Source organism: Rhinichthys klamathensis, unplaced genomic scaffold (assembly GCF_029890125.1).
Source record: "Rhinichthys klamathensis goyatoka isolate OS25496 unplaced genomic scaffold, OSU_Roscu_1.1 h1tg000092l_1, whole genome shotgun sequence".
In the NCBI taxonomy this organism is placed as follows: Eukaryota; Metazoa; Chordata; class Actinopteri; order Cypriniformes; family Leuciscidae; genus Rhinichthys; species Rhinichthys klamathensis.
The window spans coordinates 1,877,787-1,903,041 of record NW_026606631.1 but is presented as its reverse complement, the minus strand read 5'-3'; the positions used below and the strand labels follow the sequence as shown (position 1 = coordinate 1,903,041).

At 37.3% G+C, this 25,255-nt stretch overlaps 1 protein-coding gene across 1 annotated transcript; it reads left to right on the top strand.

Moving 5' to 3' along the window:
* Nucleotides 1–465: 465 nt before the first annotated feature.
* tmem86a (transmembrane protein 86A) lies at nt 466–7,596 on the top strand. The gene is made up of 3 exons (XM_056252108.1): nt 466–627; nt 4,941–5,205; nt 6,276–7,596. Exons 1-3 carry the CDS (start codon nt 607–609, stop codon nt 6,701–6,703), a joined length of 714 nt encoding a protein of 237 aa, XP_056108083.1. The 5' UTR covers nt 466–606; the 3' UTR covers nt 6,704–7,596.
* The last annotated feature ends 17,659 nt before the right edge of the window (nt 7,597–25,255 follow it).

The following is a 25,255-nucleotide window of genomic DNA, read 5'->3' as shown; positions in this document are numbered from 1 at the left end:
CCGCAATCGACAAATTATATAAATGACCATATACAAGAACTATATTACTCTTTGGTTATAGCACGTGGTTTTCTTTTACATGCTAAATATGTATTATATAGCCGACTTGCGATGCCGACACATCATTTTGCAATTTAATATTGTCTTGACTTGTTCAGGCAAAATAAACATTGAAGAATACGCAATATTGTTTTTTAATGCCACCACAAGGTGTCGATATAGATCCACGAAACAGTTCAGCGGTCTGTTTACTTAACTAAATATCGTTTTATTAACATCCTGAATTTTTTATAGAACTCACATTATATCAGAAACAGTCGTTGACAATCAAACATTAAAGACACGATAAAAGGAAGACACCGTTCCAGTTTAAACACTTGTGATGCCGGTAAATCCCGCCCACACGTCCGCGTTGTAAACACTTTCACGCGTTCTGATTGGCGGGCCACAGTGCAGCTGATTTCTCTCCTCCCACTGATGATGGCCTGTCCCAAACACAAGACAAAAACAAATCGCGCATACAAAGGGACGTAAATACTAGCGGGTGCTCTGTTCGCCACGACCGATCTGTTCATCTTCCCACTGGCAATTCAACCTCAGATAAAGATGGTTTCTCCGGTCACTGTGGTAAGTATTACCTCTTTTCTCTATTAAAGCTTTTCATTAAAACACCAACGTTTAATCGACATTATCACTTCATAAAGACGTGATATCAGTTCAACTGAGATTGGCATTATATGCATTCATAAGTTTTTGAAGTGATCATTTTAATTTCGAATTCATGTATTGCTTACCTCTGCAAATCACTTATTCTTTATGTCATATAAATATAAAAAATGATGCTTATAGTGACTTGTTTTTGCTGTTAAGGAGAACAATACACATACGCTGACATCACTGTTTGTTTTATATGTATATTTGTGTCCATGCATCCTTGAGTCTGTTATCTTGGGAATAACAATGAGCACGTGATTATGGCCAGCATGCTCATGTTTACTTTACCTCCACTAACCATGTGCTGTATGATCATGAATTGCTGGTTTATTTATGCAAAGGTTCCATTGATCTATAATTAAGTTAGCACTGTGCAATTCGCTCTGCAGGGTTTGCATTCTCAGTATTTCCCCATTTTCTCTGCTTTCATCTGCTTTCAAAGGGCTGTATTCAGTAGAAAACTCGTGACAATCCTTCATTCCCCTTTCGTACACGCATTCTGGCTGGAAGAGCGTGAGTTCATGCGGTTTCTGAAGTGATGTAGTTGCACTGTTTCAGCAAAAACCTTTTGTTTCAAATGTCCTGTTTTCAGCATCTCTTTTCACTAATGATTTTTTGTTGTTGTTTTTTTTAGTTATATTGTGTATGACCAACTAAATATGTTCTCAGGTTGTTTTTCATAAATGTGAAATTGGGGCGAGTTGTCCGTGCTTTAATTGTGCATTTTTTTTCTTTTAATGTATTGATTTGAGTTGGCCAAACTAGTTTGATATTTTATAAGCCTTTTTAACTTTTTACATAGGCCTACATTTTATACATTGTTTTGAGCTTCATAGATGTTTTACCGTTTCATTATTTTTCCTGAAAAACATGTGATAGGCTGTTGAACAGCAGGTTCTCACTATGACAACTTATCCCGTGTAGGCTTGGTTTCACAGGATTAGGCCTCAGTAAAATTAGGACATTTAAGTAGATTTTATAAACATGCATTAAAAAAAGCATTACTGGTGAGACAAAACAATGTCATTGACATTTTTTGAAGACATGTCAGAGCAAGTTGCTTTCAATTCAAACAACTCAAACATGCATTTTAGTCTGGGACTAGATTTAAGCCTTGTCTGTGAAACTGGTGGGTGGTGTGACAACATGCCCCACTGTTCAGCCTAATAAACTGTAAATTGTTATCTATTTTATTTAGCAAATCAAGTTATTTTAAATTAGTCTATTAAGTGTTGAGCTTGGATTACATGATTTGGACTAAATTTTTAGTAAACAGACATTTCGTACAATTATTGCTAGGACAGTCCCACCAGCACACTGGTTATAGTGAATGGATCATTCCTTGTGAGGTGCACATGTACAACCTTTTCTTTACCAGCCTATATTTATAACCACAAAGTTTAACCACATCCATTTGAAAGAACTGCACCACAAGTCTGCATTATAAAGAGCTCCTGCTGTGTGCACCATCTCTTCACATCAACTGGCTTGAAATTAAAAGTCTCTGTATTTCAGTGTGACCTTTCTCAGACTGCGGGGTACACCAGAATCTGATTAAAATGTACGCTGTCTAACAATAGCCTTTTTCCACTTCCCCCACGGGCTAAAGCTCAAACTACAAATTCCAAGACTAAGCCAAGACCAACTGTCATGGACTAAGAAGAGGATTAGGACAAGAACATTTTTCCCACCTTCAGTTAATACAGGTCATTGAAGCAGTTGTGTTATGTGTAACACATACTGTTATTATTGTACATAGTTACTGTTATGGGGTTGTTCTTGTGATATTACTCTTCTAAAGAACATGACCTACAATTTGCGCAAAATTTCTGCAAATGTGCAAAAAATCCAATAGACTTATAGCGTCCTTCTGGAAACCACCAACAAGCTCAGCAACCCTTGCAACTAACATAGAAACCAGCAACATCCCAAAACAGCATAGTAAAACAAAACCCGATTGTCTTGAGAATAGGATTTTCAAGGTACCAAAATTTAGCTCAGTACCAATACCAGCCAAATTTCACGGTTCTCGGTACCATTTTCGGTACTATAGCAAAAACGATTTTGTTGTAATGTATATGTTTAATTTTAACTATTTGAAATAAATAAATGAAATGAGTTCATTTTAATGACTATGATTATAAGTAATAATATGTTAAAACATTAGCCTTCAAATATTGTTCAGTTAAATAAACATTGCATTAAAAAAATCACATGAAAAGTTAGTAATAAAATGAAAAACAAAGAAACACATTGCAGGTAACAGAACAAGTGGAAGGTCTATTGCACTTTCAGACATAATGCACGTATCTATTTTGACATCAGATTTTTTTTTTTTACTCTCGTCCGTTGTCAAACATCGCGGTTTCAGATTGAATGCCTTCATTTTAATACGGTCGTCGCTCCTGCACCTTTGCAGTGTGTACTTTGCAACATGAACAATAAAACTTTATTCAAATTATGAAATGGGTTATTTACACAGAAAGCGAGCAAATAGTGCTGCTATTATAATCAATGCCCACAAGCTCACTGAGTGGAAACTCCTGTTATAATCAAAAATCTGTTTATACTGCACAATAAATCTCTTATGTATATCGTCTTTATACTTTGTTGGTTATAACAAAATCTAATGCTGAACCAACTCTGGGCTGCGTTCAGCGCCGACAAAACGTTGCAGAACGTTTTTTAAACAGAAACGGTGATGCGTTGAACGCACTGTTGTGATGACGCAAGAGTTGCAACTATGGCAGCTGAGAAGGCTTTTTGTGTTCTTTGTGAAGAATTTTCGGAGCATGATTAAGTCGGTATAAATATGTTTAATACCACAAAATATGCCCGATGTTACAGTTACTGCTTTCCGCCCAGAACACAAGAGAACATCCCAGTCGAGTGAAGGGATTTGTGGAAACTGAAATGGAAGCACATCTTACCTAATAAAGACTAAAACACATCTAATTAGCCTCACATACTGACTTTATTTGTTGTTCATACTGTTTTATTAATACCCTGTATTTTCTTTCTCATTTTTAGGAAAGGCACTTTACATGCATTGTTTATTTCTATAGCCTACCAAATGTCACACACTTGCAATGAAGCTAAAAATATAAACAACTACATCATTATGTTGATATCCTATATTTTTACAATAATACTTACGACAAACATGTCTTCTAATATCCTCAGTTGTTGCGTATCGAACACATTTGTAAATTACTTCCATTGTGCGAGTTCTCTTTAATACCGTGTGCTTTATATACATGTTGCTGCTGATTGGACTGCAGTTCAGACACACCCACCAAACAACAGAAAACGCATCTCAAACCCCGTTGCACGCCGGTGCACGCCGTTTCCAGGAAACATGGCGTTCAACACGGAAACCGTAGCAAAACGTTGCGCACCGTTTTGAACTTAAACGTGCCCCTGGTGTATTAACCGATTCTGACTAACTAAAACGCCTCTGATTGGCCATTGCACTCACACGATCAACAAACATGTCTGTGATTGGCTACAATGCTCAACGCTGCAAAAAATACGTTGTAAATAGAAACCTTTGATGCTCTCTTCACGGAGTACTTTTGACAACCCTACATGAGAATATGATAAAAATCCAGTTCTACACGTACTACATACATTTCTGTATGAAATATAATTTTAAGATTAAACATGTGGTACATTGCATTTATGACAGCTACTGCTCAATGCGGTGTGAAGTCTAGAATCACCCCGTTTTGTAATGCGGGAGGTTGTGTAATCAGACTCATTTGACCCTATGGGTCACAAAACAAGCTGTATGTTCTTAAATAGTTTTGTATGTGGGTGTAAGTCAATACTTCATCCTTAGTATTGTTGTTTGTTTTATGACCCTTTATGTACAGCACTTTGGTCAACTACTGTTGTTTTTAAATGTGCTCTGGAAATAAATTAAACTTGAAACTTGTAGAAAGATGCCCAGCTCTTCCTGCCTTGTTTACAGCAAAACTTTGACATACTTCTCTTGGGTTTGGTATCCTTACTGAGATTTAACAATTGTCATAGTTTTTATTCATTATATTTCACATTTCCAAGAAAACGCATGGATCACATTTCACTGAAGTGCTTCTTGTTAAGTGTTTTTATCACCTCAAATTGTTAAATGTAAAATGAGCTCTGTGTCAGTCTTTCTGACTCGCGTGATAGTGTGTTTCACTTCCCATGAATACAACTTCAATCTCTCTTTTGTCCTACAGGTCAAGAGCGAGGGTCCAAAGCTTGTTCCGTTCTTCAAAGCCACTTGCGTCTACTTTGTTCTGTGGTTGCCCACCTCGAGCCCCACCTGGTACAGTGCCCTCATCAAATGCCTGCCCATCTTCTGTCTTTGGGTTTTTCTGCTCGCTCATGGCTTCAGCTTTTTAGGTGCCCACTCCAGTGCCAGGAAAATCCTGGCAGGACTTATTTTTTCAGCTTTGGGTGATGCATTTCTCATCTGGCAAGAACAAGGCTACTTTAGTCACGGTGAGTTAATACATTTGTTTTGCTCTGATTTGATTAGAAATGGATTAAGAGTTATTTGCTATGTGTGTTGATGAGAAGGGAAAGATGTATAATTCTGTTTATCGAAAGCTCTGTATCAATATAACACTTTTGCACTTTCAAAAGTGATTAAATTAGTTCATGCTAATTATTTGAAAGCAGACTGGTTTTATGCAAGTCTCCACTCTCAAGCAAGAAGTTTTATGTTCCAACCCTGAACTATCATGCCTGTATCAGCGGCTCTTGTACTGAGAAAGTAGTGTAGAGGTTCAATGATGTTTTTTTAGGACAAGGTTGAGGGTTGGGACAAACCGTTCTTGCCCAAAGATACCCTTGGGAACCACAGAGTTACTCAAGTTTTCCTTTGGAGTAAACAACAGGGTTATGGTACCAAGACTAACACGTTTCTTGATATATCCTGTACAAGAGATATCAATGTTAAATTCTTTCATTCAGGAGTGTCCAATCCTGCTCCTGGAGACCTTCCTGCAGCGTTGATCTTTATCACATCCGAAGCTATTCAGGGTTTTCAGGATTGCTTGAAAGTTATTGTGTGTTGTAGCTCAACTCTGCAGGAAGGTTGCCCTCAGGAGCAGGATTGGAATAGGGATGCACCAATATGAAAATGTTGGCCAATACCGATAATTCTTTATATTTGAAACCCGATAACCAATATACTGGCCGATAAATCTATATCCAAATTTTTATATTATTTTTGAGAGCCTGGTTACAAAAACTAAAGTTTCACCATTAAAATCCATGTCCCAAGGATACAATTATAATGATGTTCTGCACTGACTTGCGCTGCACATGTTGTACATGACTGCATTTTCCTTTTTTGAAGTGATTCCAATCCATTTTCAAGTGATTTAAAACCATCTGCACATGAACAGTGCGCATCTGAAGTGTCTCAGCTGAAGGAAATAATCCATTATTTATGGGCCGATACCGATAGGGTGCCCGATAAATCGTGCATCCCTAGTTTGGACACCCTCTGCTTTCATTATGATGCTTTCATTGAATACTCAATTCAGTTGAATTTGCCTTGACAGGACTGCTAATGTTCGCCATCACCCACATTCTCTACTCTTCGGCCTTTGGGATGAAGCCCATCAACTCCAGAGCAGGTCTGGTCATCGCTGTCATCTCAGGCCTCAGCTACACCCTTCTTTACCCCTACCTCTCTGGTCCCTTTACCTACCTGGTGGCCGTTTACATCGCTCTCATCGGCTTCATGGGCTGGAGGGCCATTGCTGGAGTCCAGCTCGCCAATGACCTGTGGACCTGGACGAAGCTGTCGGCCTGCCTCGGAGCCGTCCTCTTCATGGTATCTGACCTCACCATTGCCGTCAACAAGTTCTGCTTCCCTGTGCCCCACTCTCGAGCCATCATAATGGCGACCTACTATGCAGCACAGATGTTGATCGCACTGTCGGCAGTGGAATGTCAAGATGCCGATGCATCTTGGAAAAGAGCCTGAGGGACCATACATTAACCAACCTTCCCCTAATGACTCAACATCAGTAGCAGCTGCACAGGTTCAAGTTCCACTTCCTGAAACCTCTGGTCCTCCCACAGTTCCCCTGTCTGAGCACGACTGGGATATATTGGTTATAGTTGAAGAATCGCCTGTTTAAATCCATGTAAGACCAGACCAATGGGGGAATTCTTGCTGGATTCATGTACAAGGTTTGATAGTCTTGGTCTTTAGTCTATTGACTTAGTCAAGTCTCTCACCATAGTTCCTCAGTCTTACAATACTGCATTTGTTTCCTACATTCCTCTAGTAGTACCACTATTTTGGTGTCAGGAAAGGACAGACAGTTTTTGAGTTCTGGTTACTAGATCCTCAATATACCCTACTTCCTTACCGTAGCATGTTCTCCATTTCAACCACAGTGTCTTCTCAGTGTCTCTGATACGTTGTCCTCTTCAGATAGTCCGATAGTCCTTGATGGCTTGTACTGTGAACAAAGAGAGAGTCTTGAGTGACTAGTCTTCATCTGGAACCTACTTTCAGTCCTGCAGAATGGACCAGCAAACAATACAAAGTGGTTCTGGTTTTTCTTAGGGGCTGGTTTCCCCGTCTCACCGTAGATTTCCCAAACGTAATCAGAGAGTAGCAAGAAAATCATTTCATATTAAAGCAGATATGTTACCGTAGTGCTGCTGTATTGAAAATCAATGCACAATCTTTGCTGTAGTATTGTGAGGTATACCTTAATGTTTATCCTGTGTCACTGACACATTTTAAAGTGTTGATTTCAGTAGAACACAAACCGTCATGTCTAAATACACATGTGCTGGAGTAGCCTAGTTGTCTCGGCTCAAATAGGCCATCATGTCCTAATGACTGCAACCAGCGCTAGCGTTGTCTCTATCTTTACGAAGATTTGAGATGTATATGAAAACACAGATCGAAACTCTCATAAAAAGGGAAGGGAGACGGTGTCTGTTATCTTTTTCTTAGGTTTCTGCCAAGTGAGCAGTATTGCTCAATACCTCTACCACAAGGAAACGGCAAATAAGTACAAGTTGTACTGTTAATCCTGTATGTATAGTATCAGATAATATTTGTAAAGAGGGAGTGATGTCAGATGATACGCATGTATCAAGCTTCCAACCACTCTCATTTGTCTTTTGCCAGTAGGAAGCATCTTACTCAAGGGAAAGTGGGAAGCCCTGTGGTGAGCGAATGTCGTGTGTTTTAGATGAGGTATTTTATCTGTAAGCCAGTTCTTTTTTCAGTTCTTCTTTTTCTCGTTTGGGGCTGTGCTGCATTAGCTGAATCGCATACTAGGGTGAATCACAACATATTTGTAGACATATTTCACTCCAAATTTAAAAGTTATATATTTTGCATAAAGAAAATGTCTATTTTAGCATCAAGAAGGTGTTTTTGCGTTATCTTCATGACATTCTCATCAGACCATAATGTAAAAAAATTGCTGTCATTCCTGTAATGGACCCAGACGTTTTACTTTTGTTTATAATTCTCATTATTCTCGATGATGATTCTCATTGGATTTTCAGTACTGTAATGAGAATTATTCTGAATTATTCATTGTTTATTTTTTTTTCTTTATGGGAAAACAAATACTAAAATCATGCAAGTACTTTACGATTTAAATATGTATTTTTCAAATCACGTTAATGGTAATTAATTCATATAATTAATATGAACCTTAACTGCGATAATATCAATACCAACAAATGAAAACTGGTACTAAACTAGGCTTCATTTTATTTATGCAAAATGTTCTGTTTTGGGGGGTGAAATATGACCTGGACATTTTTCTGACAGGCTTTGTGAGATTCTGCCATTTAAGCAAATAGCACATGTACTGTACTATATTATCAGTTGATTCAAACTGATCATTGTTTTATTCATAAGTCTCAAAAAGGATCATCAGCTTGATCCTTCACTAAATGAGGGAACCTCAGCCATGATGGGAAATGCTGCTTGGTCTGATATGTACTCAGCTGTTGTACCCTCAGGTGTGAGTGGAAATGCGCTTTGAATGCAAACACATCGGATCACTCAACAGTGGTCCATTTTAAAGTCATATGGCATCCTCAACCTGGTCGTGTTGCACGGGACTGCAAACAAAACATTGAACATTTCCAGGGGACAAAAAACATACATTCTTTGTATGTTCAATTATTCTAAATTCATTTTTAATTCAATGAATAACATTTTGCTTCTCAAGTAAAACAAGCCAAAAAAGAAAGATTTATTTCACATCAGATTAAATATGGCATAGACAATTCTATATAGCATTAAAAATACTGAGACCGGCATAAACGCTCCTGTCGCTATCAGCACGCGCTCAACCGCCGAGCCCTCGAGAATCAGCTAGGCTATTTTTACACATTTGCTTAACGCCAAGTTTTATAGGTTCCCTATGCAGGGGTCACACTGTCAGCAAACCGTTTCAGCTTAGCCGGGGAAAAAACGTACATGATTTGCAACGTCATCAAAACAGAATGTCATTTCAGAGCCATTGTGTCCCACACTACGAATCAGTAATGTGTTGTGTGAAGGTCTGCGGCAGAACGACATTTTGAGTGAAGTTATAATTGTTCGTAGGATGGGTTTCATGAAAATAAGAGTTGAAAAGACCCCATGAAGTGTCCCTTAATCACGTTTTAGAGGCGAACACAGACTTTTCAAGTTAATTCTCATTGTAAATGTCATGTGACCAGTTTAGAAAGTCAGTATTCCTCTTCTATACTTAGCATTTCTTTTGTTCTTTGTTTGCAACCTGCTGCCACCTCCCAGATGGTCAGAGTTCGACCTCGCCTGGTCGTTTCCTTCTCTATTGTGTGAATGCGAACTCCGTAGAGGAGAACAGGTGCCTTCTGTTTCCCTCACTGAAATGCTGTCCTTTGAGAAGCGTGGAGACAGTCACTGGCACGGGGAAGATTTCCTTTCCATCTGGCTTTGCTTTAGCTTGCGACCTTATTCAAATGGCAGTGAGCGCGATCGTTTTACCCCCTCTGTCAGCACTCGGGTGTTTGATGCTTTTGTGAGGGGTCGAGGGGGATGAAACTGAATGCTGGGCGTTCATTGGGTTCAGTATTGATGACTGTGTTTAGGTATAGCAGTCCTGTTGTGAAAGATAATGAGGAATAATCCACTTGGTTCAGAGCACACCATTGAGGGGTGTACTGTAAATATTTGCACTTTTCCATTTTATCTTTGTATAACTTTCCTGATATTATCTTTATGAGTTTGAGGCCTGAAACTTACTCTACGCAAATGCTGGATGCAATTCATAAAGTCCGATTGTGTGCATAACTGCATTCTGAAACGTGTCAGGTGACAGTTCATAACGTGACGTGTTGCATTCTCAGCGTCACCACAAGGGGTGCTATAAAGAGCATCTTGAAGAGCATTCTATGGAAGCTTGAATAAAAAATAAAAAAGATTATTGTGACTTTTTCTCTCGCAATTCAGACTTTTTTCCTCGCAATTGTGAGTTTATATCTCACAATTCTGACTTTATATCTTATAAAACTCGCAAATTTTTTTTTTTTTTTTTAAACAAGCTTCCATAGTATCTTACTGGGCAATTTAGTTAAAATTAGTTCAATAAATGGCATGTTTATAGCTAGCAACGTGAACAAACAAAACTATAAAGATAACTAAAATGAAAACCATAGTAGCATCCCCCCAACGGACGATAATGTTGTTTATTATAAGTGCATACTGCAGTTGTTGTCTGCCACTTTAAATGCTTGAGCTCTTTAAAAGTGGATTCTGATTGGCTGTCAATGTTTTTATCATTCATCAGCTGCAAAAACTCATTCTGAAAGTGATTCCAACGATAACGTTCCTCTGTGTCCTTATCGTTGTGCTGTGAATTTGACTATTCTCGTAGAATGATGATTAAAACGTTATAGTTATTGTCCTTGGTGTGAGTGGGCCTTCATAACACATCTGTAGCCTGTTGCGTACAGTATATTTCTGGCCTTACAGTGTTATTGAGTACAGTTTCATACCTTGTGGATGAAGTTCTCAATGATTCAGAATTTTCTATCTTTAATTTAAACTCTGTCCTTTTGCATCATAGTATAAAATGCACTTTTAAAATACGTCCTTTCATAGTATTGTTGCCGTCTTTTTTCACTAATATAAAAGTTTTGTTCCTTAACCTAGTGAGCTACCATTTTGTCTGCTGTCTCAGTTAGATTGAACATCGGTGACTGACAGGAGTCTCGCATTAATTAGCATGTTGCTAAGCTAACGCAATAGCACGTCAATATGCTCACAATACACCTTTTATTATTTAACTAGTGTTTATCAATGTTTTTTTAGTATTGAGTGAAATTTAAGTATTTATAATTCACATTTTTTTCGACCCGTCCTCCATCTTGGATTGATTTTTCAGACAGTGTTTTCGGGGATTGCATTCTCTGTAAAAGATAGCTAATTGCTAATTAGCTAATTGAGATATCTGAGAATGATGGAAGCATCTATGATGCCTTGAAATGCTGTATAGGTAGGTATATAGCTCACTAAGTTTTAGTATTCAGACATTAGATTTGAGGGGGAAAAAACATTTTATTTCTTATTTATTCAGTTGTTTTTGCTTTAACACACTTTTTTCTAACATCTGCCATGAACATTGTGTACAATCTCAACTTTACCAAATTTGCTTTATATTATTCTGTATCACCTCTGCCTGTAAAAGTAAATCCAAGGGTAGATGCTGTTACTAACATCAAATATAGCATAATCCTGTGATTCCATCTTATGAGAAAGTCTTATAAGATACCAGTGTAATAACATTATTATTATTCCCCATAGCTGACGGTAACCACTGCCCAGTACTAAAAGCACACACTGGAAGTGTATTCATATGTTGGATTTCACATTTACAGTTACAGAAAAGTATAAAGCTAAGCTGGACCAATATTGCAGAGTTTTTGGATTTGAATATATGTAAAAAAAAAAAAAATTTATGACTATGCTGTATGTAAGGCAGTGACAATACTTTGGTAGTGAAAGCTGTGCAGTTGTAATTACAATCTCTAAAAATCGATAAATAAATCCTTGAGGAGGTTTTATGGTCTGTCTGTGAACAATATTACTAAATAAGGGAAACGCATATTTATTGGAGTACCTCTCTCTCTCTTGCTATATATCTATATATTTTTACATTTGACCCTTAACATTGTAAAGTTACCATTATGTTGTGAACGAATGCTGTTTTTTTCTGAGTAGATGTGAGGTCTATTCAATATTTTGCCTTATTGTTACTATCAAGTAGTTTAATTTGTTTCGTTATTGTGTTAAAGGACTGTAGTGCTCCTTTACTATAGTGATACTGCTATGAATGTGATTCAGTCCAAGTAAGAAATAAATGCAACTGCAATGCAACTGAAAACATGTTACAAGTGTGTTTGTCTCATTATTGTCATTGGCAACTTGCAGAAGACGATGAACCCTTAAAGGGACAGTGTCAGTGTTGGGGTAACTCATTACAAGTAATGCAAGTTATTGAATTTTACTTTGAATTAAACTTTTAAATTCACAACAAAATCTCTGAATGACTTTTTCAACGCTAGTTATAGTTTTTCCATTTATTGACTGACACCTCTCCCGTCCGCATGTTGAGAGAAACCGTGAGTACGTGCAGAGGCGTGTGTGTGCAGTGTAAACATGATTCTTATTGTAGATCTAATCTAGACTTGTATGCATTTACTCACCTCACTTGCAAAAAACAGATTCAGTTTTCCTCTAAATGAATACAAACAGTGAAATGCCTATTTAAAACCTATTTAATCTCACTTTATTAACCAATGTCTTTGCTGCTGATCTTTAATGATCCAATAAATAAACATTTGTTTTTTATTTAATAAAAAAGTGTTGTACTTTCTTCTCCTGCGTCCAGAATGGCAGCACCGCTGAAAGGTTTGTTTGAGCTTTGCATTTCCTTCAGCATGAGGCTTATTCATTTCACTGTTGGGCCCTTGTTTACACCTGGTATTAAGATGCGTTTTGGTCGATCGGATCACAAGTAGACGAGGGAGACATAATCCCGTTTACACCTGGTGTTTTTATCCGTCTCTTTTGTCCACTTTCAACCACTTCTGTCCTGATTTCTTCGAGGGGAGGGTCTATGTAGTGTAAATGTATGGGTTTTTTTTTTTTCAGATCTTTTGATCTAATGGACGAATTAAGCTCACACAATTTACATATGAACACGAAAGGAGACGATGGAAAAACATACGGAGAGCAGTTTCAGCTTTCATTTCTGCTCTGACAGCCACAAGACCACAACTAATGCTGTGAGTGTGTGTTAGAAATCAGGAATGGAGAGAGAACATTGTGCTTGGTACGTTTTTTTGTCTTTAAACCAAACTTGGGTCTCCAGCCGACAAAGTTTAAATCCCTTCTGGTCAGCGCACTTCCCATAATGGTTACGCATGAGATCAGATCAGTAGCGGAAAGTAGATGGTCTTTTGTGGCTGTTTGAACACATTCGACCACATGAACATTTACACTACGAAAGCAATCCGGTCAAATACGTATTCGACTACCTCTGGAAGTGGTCGAAAGTGGACAAGCTTAAAACGTTTTAGACCCCGTTTACACCGGTACTGTATTTATCGTCATCAACTTGTGATCCGATCAACCAAAACGCATCTTAATACCAGGTATAAACAGGGCCTTGGTGTGAAAGGGCCTTTACATTTGCAAAAAATATATGTTTTATTTGTATTAAAAACAAACAAGCAGGTGAAAGTATGCAAAACGAACGTAACTCATTACTTTCTTGAAAAACGTAACTATGCAACTAGTTACTTTTTAGGAAGCAACACAATATTGTAACGCATTTCTGTAATGCGGACAGCATTTTGTTTTTTGTTTTTTTGGTCCTTTTTGAATCTTGACCATTCCAGTCCCCATCCACTTCCATTTTATGGAAAGGAGCAGCTTGAACATGCTGCTAAACATCTCTTTTCAGATGAAAGAAAATCAGATGAGTTTGGAACCTCATCAGGTTGAATAAAATGAAGACATAATTCCAATTTTTGCTAACCATTTTCCTTTTAACTATTGTGTAGATAAGTGACTAGAGGAGGATAGATCGCTTTTCAACAATCATTCATCACAGATGGGACAGTGCAATGACCAGACAAAGCAGTCAACCGGATATCATAGTGCTCGTATTGAATTACATACACTTTGACTGTTGTGAAACCTAAGGACTTTGTACTGGTTAAACTTAGATAAATATGTTTAACAACATTTAAACAATATCTTTATAATGCGGGGCTTACATTAGTTTGAGTCTGTTTTACATTTCAAAAGATTTGACAGGAAAAGACATTCAAACTAAGACAGGACAGCCTGTCCTCTCCATTATAAAGTCCGACTGGTGTGTCCAGCATGAGATTTGGATTTCCTGTGTGGAAACACTGGTCTAAAGACCAGCGTTTGGGAAGGCTTGCCCAGGTCAGATGCAAGTGAGCTGAATTCTGATGATCCTGTTCTACTACGGCTGACGGTTGTGGAATATGAATTTCATCAAGAGCACTGGCGACCAAAAGACAAGACACCTAGTGGTCATGAAGAGCAGTGCAGCGTACTATTTGACATAACATTTGTGTACCTTGTGTAATCATTAAAGTCTTGTTTTCACTTTGTTCTGTTAATTCTTAAACACCTCTCTTGCTAACACCCAGTTACTTTGTTGATGTATTACAAAATTGCTTTGTAAAAGCATTTCAGAACATGTTGGCAATATTTACCTCAGTGCCTCAGGTTCCTTTAAAGTTCCTTCCTCATCCAACAAATCATACAAACTGTAATGGATGCAATTGTGGAAAGTAAGGAGGTGATTTCCTTGTGGCAATAATAATCGTTAAATCATGTGAACAAAACCTTTATTGACAATTAACGATCTATGAGGCTGTTTAACCTTTCTTAAAAATCCCCTGAAGCAAGGAAAATAAATGTCATGTGGTAAAAAGCACAGTTTCGGGCGTGACTAAGAGTTCATAAATGTAACCTTGAAGTAGCCTTTAGTTCTCAATGGCAGCTTTAAACTTAATCATTAATAAAATATCACTCTTGTCTCAGTCATTCTGTCTCAGGGCGTCATTGAGGAGTATTGATCCCGGCTTTCACCTTTTGCTTTCCTTAGCCTATGCATTGAGCGTTTCTTTCCCAGAATTCTTTAAAAAAAGAGACTCCCGAAGACATTGGTCCTCTTTATCTGTAGCCAAATAAACAACCAATATGTTTCCAGTTATCAACATTGCAAATCTTTTTTCATACAATATATATTTTTTAAATGTAATACAAATGTATAACACTATACGTTGTGTAATTACCTTGGCAGTCAATGACAAAAAAACGAATAAATGTTGCTGTGTGAGTTTTTCTAACACAACATCTTTCTCTCAACGTAATCAATGTATTTTATTTTACTTTGGTATTGGAGCAAGTGTGAATACAAAGATAATATTTGCTGTCATCTTCTGACATTCAGAAATAGCGTTTTCATAACTTAATAGTAATGTTATCAAAACAGTTATATATTTATGTATATTGTATACATGTATGATTACTGAGACCGGATATGATTGTAATGCTTTTTGATTTAGCATCTGTAACTCACTGAATTTTTGGAGCTATAGATTTATAGCTATAGTGCCCACATTTATTTACAACAAACGCCACCAATTCAAACTTATTTAAGAATATCTCACCCCTTATAAGTTGGGGTGTGCCTGAAGAAAACGGGGCAGAACACACGGGCAAACAGGGATATCCAGGAAACCAGGCAGAACCATTACACTGGAAACCAGCGAGAGCACTCAGAAATGCAGTGTGACACATACATGACTTTGCAATGAATGATTGAATACACATGGCTTATATACGCAGGGCTAACAATGATAATGAGACACAGCTGAATCTAATCACACATAATGAGTCTGGGCAATGGGAAATGATGTTTGTGATGAGACAGTACAGGAGTCGAGAGGAGTGTCCTCTGGTGGAGATAAAGGGCACTCTAGGGCTGCGTTCCAGTCCAAAATTGTCATGCCCTTCACTCGCTAACTTCCCTCCGTCTCGTTCACTCGGATATACGTCATTGCTTACGTTGCACGAGTGCCCACTACTGGCGGAAACCGCAATGAGCTGAACTGGAACGTCCTAAGCCCTTGATCACTTTGAATCAGGTATGAGTTGATTTATTATTTACTTTTTTTCCCTTTAAGAATTTGTTTAATGCAGCATCCACATGTATATAGGTGTGTTTGGGTTATTTTAAAATAAATAAATAAATAAATCATAATTAATATATCATAGAGTATTTGTTGTGGTGGTGATTAGACGATCTGTGGTTACATCACAATCGTACTGCATTGTGGGGCATTTAGATGCCTGAAGTGTTCATATGAAGTAGACTCGCTCCCTCGGTCTAAATCGAGGGAACGAGTGTCTGTCCATATAAACTTCCCTCGTTCACTTCACGAAGTGGAACGCACTTCAAAATGGCGGCAGGGATTCCCCCGAGGGGAAGTGCTTAGGGAAGTTCGCAAGTGCGTGTCTAAAAGTGGACTGGAACGCAGCCTAGCTGGTGCATGTATCAATCGTCTTCGCCATTGATCTGACTGACCTGCCCTTTTTTAAAGGGGTGGTATAATGCCCTTTTCACAAGATGTCAAATAAATATCTGATGTCCCCAGAGTGTGTTTGTGAAGTTTTAGCACAAAATACCACACAGAAATTTTTATATAGCATGTTAAAATTGTCACTTTTCGAGGGTGAGCAAAAACACACTGTTTTTTGTGCCTGTCCCTTTAAATGCAAATGAGCTGCTGCTCCCAGCACAGAGGGCGGAGCTACAACAGCTCGTGTCCTTTTACCTCACACAGACATGCACTGAACATTTCAAAAACTGTTAGCCTGAAATGTACCTTAACACCATCTCATCCTCAGTAAATAAGAAAGCAATAAAAACACTTTTATTTTGTAATGACTTTAATTTGGTTAGACCTACTCTAAATTTTGTATAGAATATCTTGCCCTCTTGACCCTCATTTTTTTTTTTTTTTTTTTAGATAGTTACACACTTGTGTTAAGATGACTCTGTACATATTGTTGTCATATTTTGTACAGATATGTTTGCAATTTTGTAACATAATTGTATGCTATGATTGTCATCTTTGTTTGTTTGTAAGCATAATAAAAAATAAAAAAATAAAATAAAAAGCTGTTAGCCTTTTATGTTCAAACCGGAGTCAGAAAGATGGAGAGACTCAAGAAGAAGTGACAACATTTAGACAACATTTCTGAATGGTTAGTTGATGAATTTATGTATATGTGTAGTTATCTTCTAGTCATTGATTAGAATATTCTGTCTTGATAATCTATAATTCCTGTTCTGCGGGCGGGGTTTATGTAAATTTTAGGGTTCCTGATGTCACTATACCCTGGAGGAATGTCATGTAGTCCCAACCAGCCGTTTGTTATAGCCCTTAAAAAGCAATTTCTTTAAAAGAAAATATCTCCCTTTGCTTTGAACTTTGAGCGTCGTGACTTTGCAGATGTTGTTTATGCTCAAACATCAACATTACACACTAATGTTAAAAAAGTGAAATCATAATCAACCACCCCTTTAAAATCTCATCAGTTCCTTTAGAAAACAAACAAACAAAAAACAAGCTGTGTTAGCATAATGGTTTGAAATCAGTAGGTAAAAACGGCAACACATTTTTGCCTGAGAAACTACAATTTAATCTAATTGATCTAATAAGTAAAATTGTATCTTTTTAAAATTTAAGTGCTAAACAAAATATAGTTTGGTGGAAAAAAATTACATTCTACCCCGCAAAATATTTTTTTTCTTTATAAAATGTGCATGTGCCTATTGACCACCATTCATTTAGCATCTGGAAGGAAGTGAACAATGATAGGAAATGATCATTAGTGGACTTGGTGGTGTTACAACCATAGATATCCATAATAATAAAGGCTAGATGTCTCGTCCGCGCTGCAGGCCAATGGAGGTCGACGTCAGCACATGGCGGCCATCTTGTCACAGGCAGCTCGCTCACTCGTAACATTGTGTTAATGGTGCATGTACTTTTTAAATAACCATAACTTGCTCAATTTTCTACCGATTTTCAAACGGTTTGGTTTGTTATAAACGTCAGAGATGTAGTTATGACACTGCACACTTATGGAAAATAAGTGTATAAATAAATAATCAACCAAAATTATCTAGCCACGTTAATAACGTTTGTAAGAAACCAAACCGTTTGAAAATCCGTCAAGATTTCAGCAAGATAAGAGTATTTGTGTTCTCACCATACATCAGTACCACAGAGCCCGCCAGAAAGCTAGCCTGTGACAAGATGGCCGCCGGTGATGACGATAGAGACTCCGCCGTAAGACATCTAGCCTTTATTATGGATATCTATGGTTACAACTCTCCCCATGCTACAACAATACCAGCTACGATAATATTCTATTATAATTATTATAACATGAGCATGTTGAGTTTTAGCAGTCGGAACAATGAGAGCATTATTAGTGTAGAGCACAATTTAGAGATATAATTAGCCGATTTTTTTAAACACATTAATATTTCTGGTGAGACTTGTTGTGTATGACATTTGGAACTATTTGATGTGTTTACTTTTCTTTTGTATCATATGTAACCTGTGGTGTGGGCATGAATGTATCACATCACGAGAACAACAATAAAGTCCTGTTAAGTCTGTCAGAAAGGAGAATATGTAGAATCAGAAATTTCTTACTGCCATAGTGAGTTACTGATTTTAACTGTGATCGGTCAGGCAAGTTGCTCACCATCATCACGCCTCCATTGTCTGTGGTGCTTTTCCTGCCACGCGATGCATTTCCCAGCATTCTCCAGGAACCCGACTCTACCCTGAGGTGGTTTATGATGATCTGAGAAAACATAAAGTGTTCAGTGACCCAAAACTCTGTGGTTACGATGAAACCACTGTAGAAATCAAGCCTTAGTGATCACATCCAGACACAGATTCGCAGTAACCGAACCAAAGTCCTTCTTAATCTACTCACAAATGTTCAGCACCAGTGTTGATATATATATATATATATATATATACATTTTACAGACGTACAATTTTCTCCCTGCAGTCAATGAAACATTCTTCTGTCAAGGTATGTGCTTGATATCAACCCTCATGTTGTGTTCGGGTCATTTTGACCCGCCGGAGAAGATTTTCTTTTTGCTGAAAATAGTGAAACATTAAAGTAGACTAGTGTGATCAACAGTGCACATTTTTTTTAATATTTTATTTAATAATTGCGTTTTGGCCGTTCATTTACACGACAACTGCGTTTTGAGGGACTGAAAACACAAACTTTTGAAAATGGGTTTAAAAGTGCAAGTTTCAGAACAATAGTCCTGCCGTTATCGTCTTCGTGTAAACTACAGAAAGTTACGCAAATTTGTGAAAGCAGTGATGTCATGCGCATGCGTATTGTATGTTCAGTCTATAGAGGGTATGCGCATGACGTCACCGTCGGCCGGAGTGAATGCGGTCACGCCCACAAGTGGCAAAAAGACTGAGCGGCAGCATTTGTTTTCAGCGTGAATGCCGTGAAAATCACACAAAACACATCTAAAACGGGAAAGAGCTTTGCGATTGACTGTACAACTAGATTTGACCAGAAATCTGAGGTACTGTATATTTTTACAGACTGCAAAAAGCTACAGAACAGACTATATTCTGCATAATTGGATGTTTTTAAATAAACACTGACAAAAAACTATACAAGTTTTAGGGCTGGACGATATGATGATATACAGTATAACATTAATGTAAGTGATCACTCGGATTTAGACCTATCTATATTGTATTTATATAAAACGTTTACAGGCAAATTGTCTTCATTTATTTCCCCGGCGTCGAAATCAGGCACATTTAAATGTCAGGAAACACGATTCCTGGCTGCATGTCAATATCCGTGGATCACTGGATCTTTGATAAGTTGTAAGGAACACTATATCGAGTCCAACTTTTAGTTTAAACTGATAATAGTTTGTTTTACTCGCGTTAACGCAGTTTCCCCTATTAACTCCAGTCACGCAGCAGCTCTTCTGCCACTCAGTCCCGCTGAGCGGGGCGTGTTCCGGCGGGGAAGTGACGTTAATGCATTCCCTCTATAGGCACGAAGTGTTTCTTTACAAAGTGACATCGCCAACTACTGGCCTGGCATGAATAATACAGCGTTTTTAGTCGTTTTTCACGGATTCTTGTGAACTTTGACAACGGTGTTGTCTTTACACGTGAAACGCACAAAGGACTTAAACCTTTCCTTTTTTAGTACATCGTTTTCGTGTAAACGTCCCCTTAGAATTTGAATTGTTCTGTCGCTATCAGCTAATAACTTATCAACTTATCAACTATTACCACTTCAGGTCTTGTGGACTTTTGAAAACTGAACTCTTTTAAAACACACTTTTCACATTCTCTATTAAAGGCAGTGGTAGTGGATATACATGCATCCCACCAAGTATTTTTTATGCATCCTAAATATAAACGACTAAATAATATTTTCAAATTTGATAGGAGCCTACTACATTTTGTGCTTGTCTTTCTTATGAATTTGTGTTATTCACTTATTACACGTTTTCAAAGGGTACTATATTAATACATTATTTTTCGATTATTATTATTACTAAGCCATACATCAAATACAATGTGTGGAAAAGAAAGAATTGTTGCACATAATAGACAGATGGATCTTTGAAAACTGCATTAACGCAGATGATCAGCAGGGGTCAGCGGTGTTTAGAGATCGCCACACATCTCTGAACAGATGAACGGATGACTGCATTTCTGCTTCTACATTATTCATCATTTAATAGCAGTCTGTTACAAATGCATCAATACTTAAATATTGTTTCAAAAGTCTGGGGTCGGGAGACTCTTAGAAGAAAAGGTTCTGTCAAGAGCTATTTATTTTTAAATGAATGAATTTAGTTTTAATTCATTTTTAATTTAAAATTAAAAATGTGTTAAATTTATTACTAATTAATTTTAACGATGAATTAAAGAGCTCGCAAATATACTTTATCACTAGAAAAATGTAAATAACCTGTCAATAATGATAGTATTTAACATTTATTAAGTATTAATATAGTATTAAACATTATTATTCCGACATTAATGTAGAATCTTTTTGACATAAAGGGTTCTTTAAAATTGAGTTAAGAATGCTAGTATTCTATATAGAAACACCACTGCACATTGTTTAGATATATTTGAAAGTATCTTGCTTATAAACTGCATTTATTTGATTACAAAAAAAGTAAAACAGTATTATTATGAAATATTATTACAACTTACAATAACTGTTCTCTATCAAAAAAAATAAAAAAAAATAAGGTCAAATAGTCTTTAGGTCAAAGTGAGTTCCCGGGACCACACGGGATTACCAGAAGACCAGAGCTGGTAATTTAAAATTTGAAATAAAAAATTAATCACACATAATTTTTTTTCTTTTGACATAGTTTTACATTTCTCTTCAGGTCTATATTACAGTGATCTAAATTCTAATGGTGGCCAAAAAAAAAAAAAAAAAAGACAACGTCTTAATAAAAAGTAAATATTTTCCAGAACATATTTACATTATTTTCATTTTATTTTTCACTGTATATAGAGATTTATCCAGTCAACAGATGTGTAGGAAAATGCACATCTGTCTATATATTTTAGAAAGAGGGTCCCCTGCAAGAACCTCTACTTTAGACCAAGCATTTCTAAATAAAAGGCATTTATTTACTCATCACCATAAAAATGCTTACTGTTTATAATTTTTCTGTCAAATCCGTGATTTCAGAACATCTGCCGTGTCTGATCATGCATGTGAAAACCAGCTGGGCAACATTCTTATTAATGGTAAAAGCTGAGGGAATATTACATGAGCAGAATTTCGAAGAGGACATATTTCAGAGCTGATTTGATAGCAGTGATAAATATTGCTATTCACAGTATTTTATTTGATTTATGGCATGTAAAAGGGTTTTTAATTAAGCATTATCCAGTCTCCTGTAAGGCATAATAACAGCAGAATGTCCAAGCAGCTTGTTCTTTGTCATTGTTTGATTTTTTAACTATGAAAGTTGATGGGAACAACATGCAGCTGTCACCAGATAAATCTACCCGACGTACCTTAACTTTGTGGGTGTAACTAATGTCATTTTATTGAATAAACCTACATTAGTTACACCCACAAAGTAAAGGTATCGGGTAACTAGCTAGCGAAAGCTGCATATTGTTCCCATCAACCTTCAATCAATTGAAAGTTTGCAAATTCAAAATCTGTTGCATTGTATAGTATGGTATTTATTTTGCCATATTTTATAGCTATAACATTTGACATGAATAGGCTTTGATGCTGATTTGGCATACAATGGCAGATCACACTCTTCTCAAATTCACTTTTTTGTTTGTTTGAGTTTACACAGAAGACGATAACAGTATCGTTTTCAAAGAACTTGCACTTTGAAACCCGTTTTCAAAAGTTTGTGTTTTCAGGCCCCCATTCGCTGTTGTTGTGTAATAAATGGCCAAAACGCATAAAAAGCTTTTCTGTTTTCAGTTGAAAATGGTGTTGTGTAAATAGTATGGAGCCCCTAAAGGGTCCTTTGCAACAACAACAAAATATATACAAACTTTAGCATGCGCACAAGAAACTTTTGCATTTTTTTTTTTCGTGCTGTAGCGGCTGGAACAATCAGACACACAATTATTCATTATATTTAATGAATAATCCAACAGACGCCTCAAGACCATAACAAGCAATGGTCCAAGAAGACCCAAACAAGCTTCGAGATGTTTAATTCCCCTAGGTGACACTAACCCATCAAATAGTGTGGACCTCAGAGACAATCCAGGTTGGGGAAGATGGACCATAGGAAAGACGCATAAGACCCATAAAAAAGGACTTCTTTCCATTAATTCATAGGCAAACTTTCTATAACCTGGACATTGTGTGTATGATTATTGCTTTATATATAGGTGTCTTTTTGTATTGTACTGTTTTATGCATGCTTTATGATAGAACCACTAGTTAATGTAACCTCATCTATACCATGCTTATCAAAATAATTCTCAATAATAACTCATAATTCTGGTATGTCTGATATATCAATGATATATCAAAAAAGCAAATCGTTTTTTGTTTAGTCACATTCAGTTATGCATTTCATGAATCATAGCATATTTCATGAATTATAGCATATTTTATATTCAAAACGCTGAAATTTCTTAAAAAGTTGAGTAGCCTAGCTTGCATCCCTGGAAATAACTGTCAGTCGTTCAACATTCCTCTCGTAAAATAGATGTCTAATAAGTTTAGCTGATACTTTCCACGCACTCTTTCAGCGCTAAATCTAACGTGTTGCGCTAGAAGTAACACTCGTCTTCTGTAAACAGTAAGACCCGCCTTCTTTGATTTGATTATTCAATTTTGATATTGACGAACGCTGCTAGACTGTTGAGAAAGAGCAACCTAAAAACTTTTAAAACTTTTTGTCACAAATAACAAACATTGCTGTGCATAATGGAGAGCAGCATCAAGAATATCAATTATTGAGGGACAATTTGGCCATTTCTAATTTTTGGGGAGACTTCTAAATGGCGAAATGTTTATGGTGGTTAAACACTCACCTAAAGGATTATTAGGAACACCTGTTCAATTTCTCATTAATGCAATTATCTAATCAACCAATCACATGGCAGTTGCTTCAATGCATTTAGGGGTGTGGTCCTGGTCAAGACAATCTCCTGAACTCCAAACTGAATATCAGAATGGGAAAGAAAGGTGATTTAAGCAATTTTGAGCGTGGCATGGTTGTTGGTGCCAGACGGGCCGGTCTGAGTATTTCACAATCTGCTCAGGTACTGGGATTTTCACGCACAACCATTTCTAGGGTTTACAAAGAATGATGTGAAAAGGGAAAAACATCCAGTATGCGGCAGTCCTGTGGGCGAAAATGCCTTGTTGATGCTAGAGGTCAGAGGAGAATGGGCCGACTGATTCAAGCTGATAGAAGAGCAACTTTGACTGAAATAACCACTCGTTACAACCGAGGTATGCAGCAAAGCATTTGTGAAGCCACAACACGCACAACCTTGAGGCGGATGGGCAACAACAGCAGAAGACCCCACCGGGTACCACTCGTCTCCACTACAAATAGGAAAAAGAGGCTTCAATTTGCAAGAGCTCACCAAAATTGGACAGTTAAAGACTGGAAAAATGTTGACTGGTCTGATGAGTCTCGATTTCTGTTGAGACATTCAGATGGTAGAGTCAGAATTTGGCGTAAACAGAATGAGAACATGGATCCATCATGCCTTGTTACCACTGTGCAGGCTGGTGGTGGTGGTGTAATGGTGTGGGGGATGTTTTCTTGGCACACTTTAGGCCCCTTAGTGCCAATTGGGCATCGTTTAAATGCCACGGCCTACCTTAGCATTGTTCCTGACCATGTCCATCCCTTTATGGCCACCATGTACCCATCCTCTGATGGCTACTTCCAGCAGGATAATGCACCATGTCACAAAGCTCGAATCATTTCAAATTGGTTTCTTGAACATGACAATGAGTTCACTGTACTAAAATGGCCCCCACAGTCACCAGATCTCAACCCAATAGAGCATCTTTGGGATGTGGTGGAACGGGAGATTCGTGCCCTGGATGTGCATCCCACAAATCTCCATCAACTGGAAGATGCTATCCTCTCAATATGGGCCAACATTTCTAAAGAATGCTTTCAGCACCTTGTTGAATCAATGCCACGTAGAATTAAGGCAGTTCTGAAGGCGAAAGGGGGTCAAACAGTATTAGTATGGTGTTCCTAATAATCCTTTAGGTGAGTGTATATTCTACTTGTCATACATTTATATTATATTTATAATCAACAACTTTAAGTGTACATTTTGAAGAGTAAAAATTGCAGAAGGTTACGTTAATTCAACTTTATTAAAACTGCATATGGTAATCAAATTGCACTTCCAAAAGTCATACATTTGAGAAGGAAAAAAACAAAATAAACAAATTTATTTTAAGTATAATAAATAAAACAAAGAGCAAAGGCAGATCAGAACATTTAATGAACAAACCGGGTTCTGCGAGCGGTTACAATTTTTTTTCCTGCGTTTCCAAAAAAGGATTAAAAAAAAAACGGTGACGCTAACTTTTACAGTCCTGTTACCCATGTACATACTATGTACTTATTATAGTAATTACAATTACTGGATAATAACTAGGTACTAACCCTGAACTTACCCCTAAACCTACCCCTAACCCATGTACTTACCTTATATTAGCCAGTACTTTCTAGGTAAGTACACTGTAAGTACACGTAAGTGCTGTACTGTAAAAGGAAGCGTTACCAGAAAAACATTAACGTGCAACAAGTACGCTCTTAAGTCGCTGTCTGTTCAAGGAGTGCTGAAATGTCAATTACTCATCATTTTGGATTCATTATGGCTTATA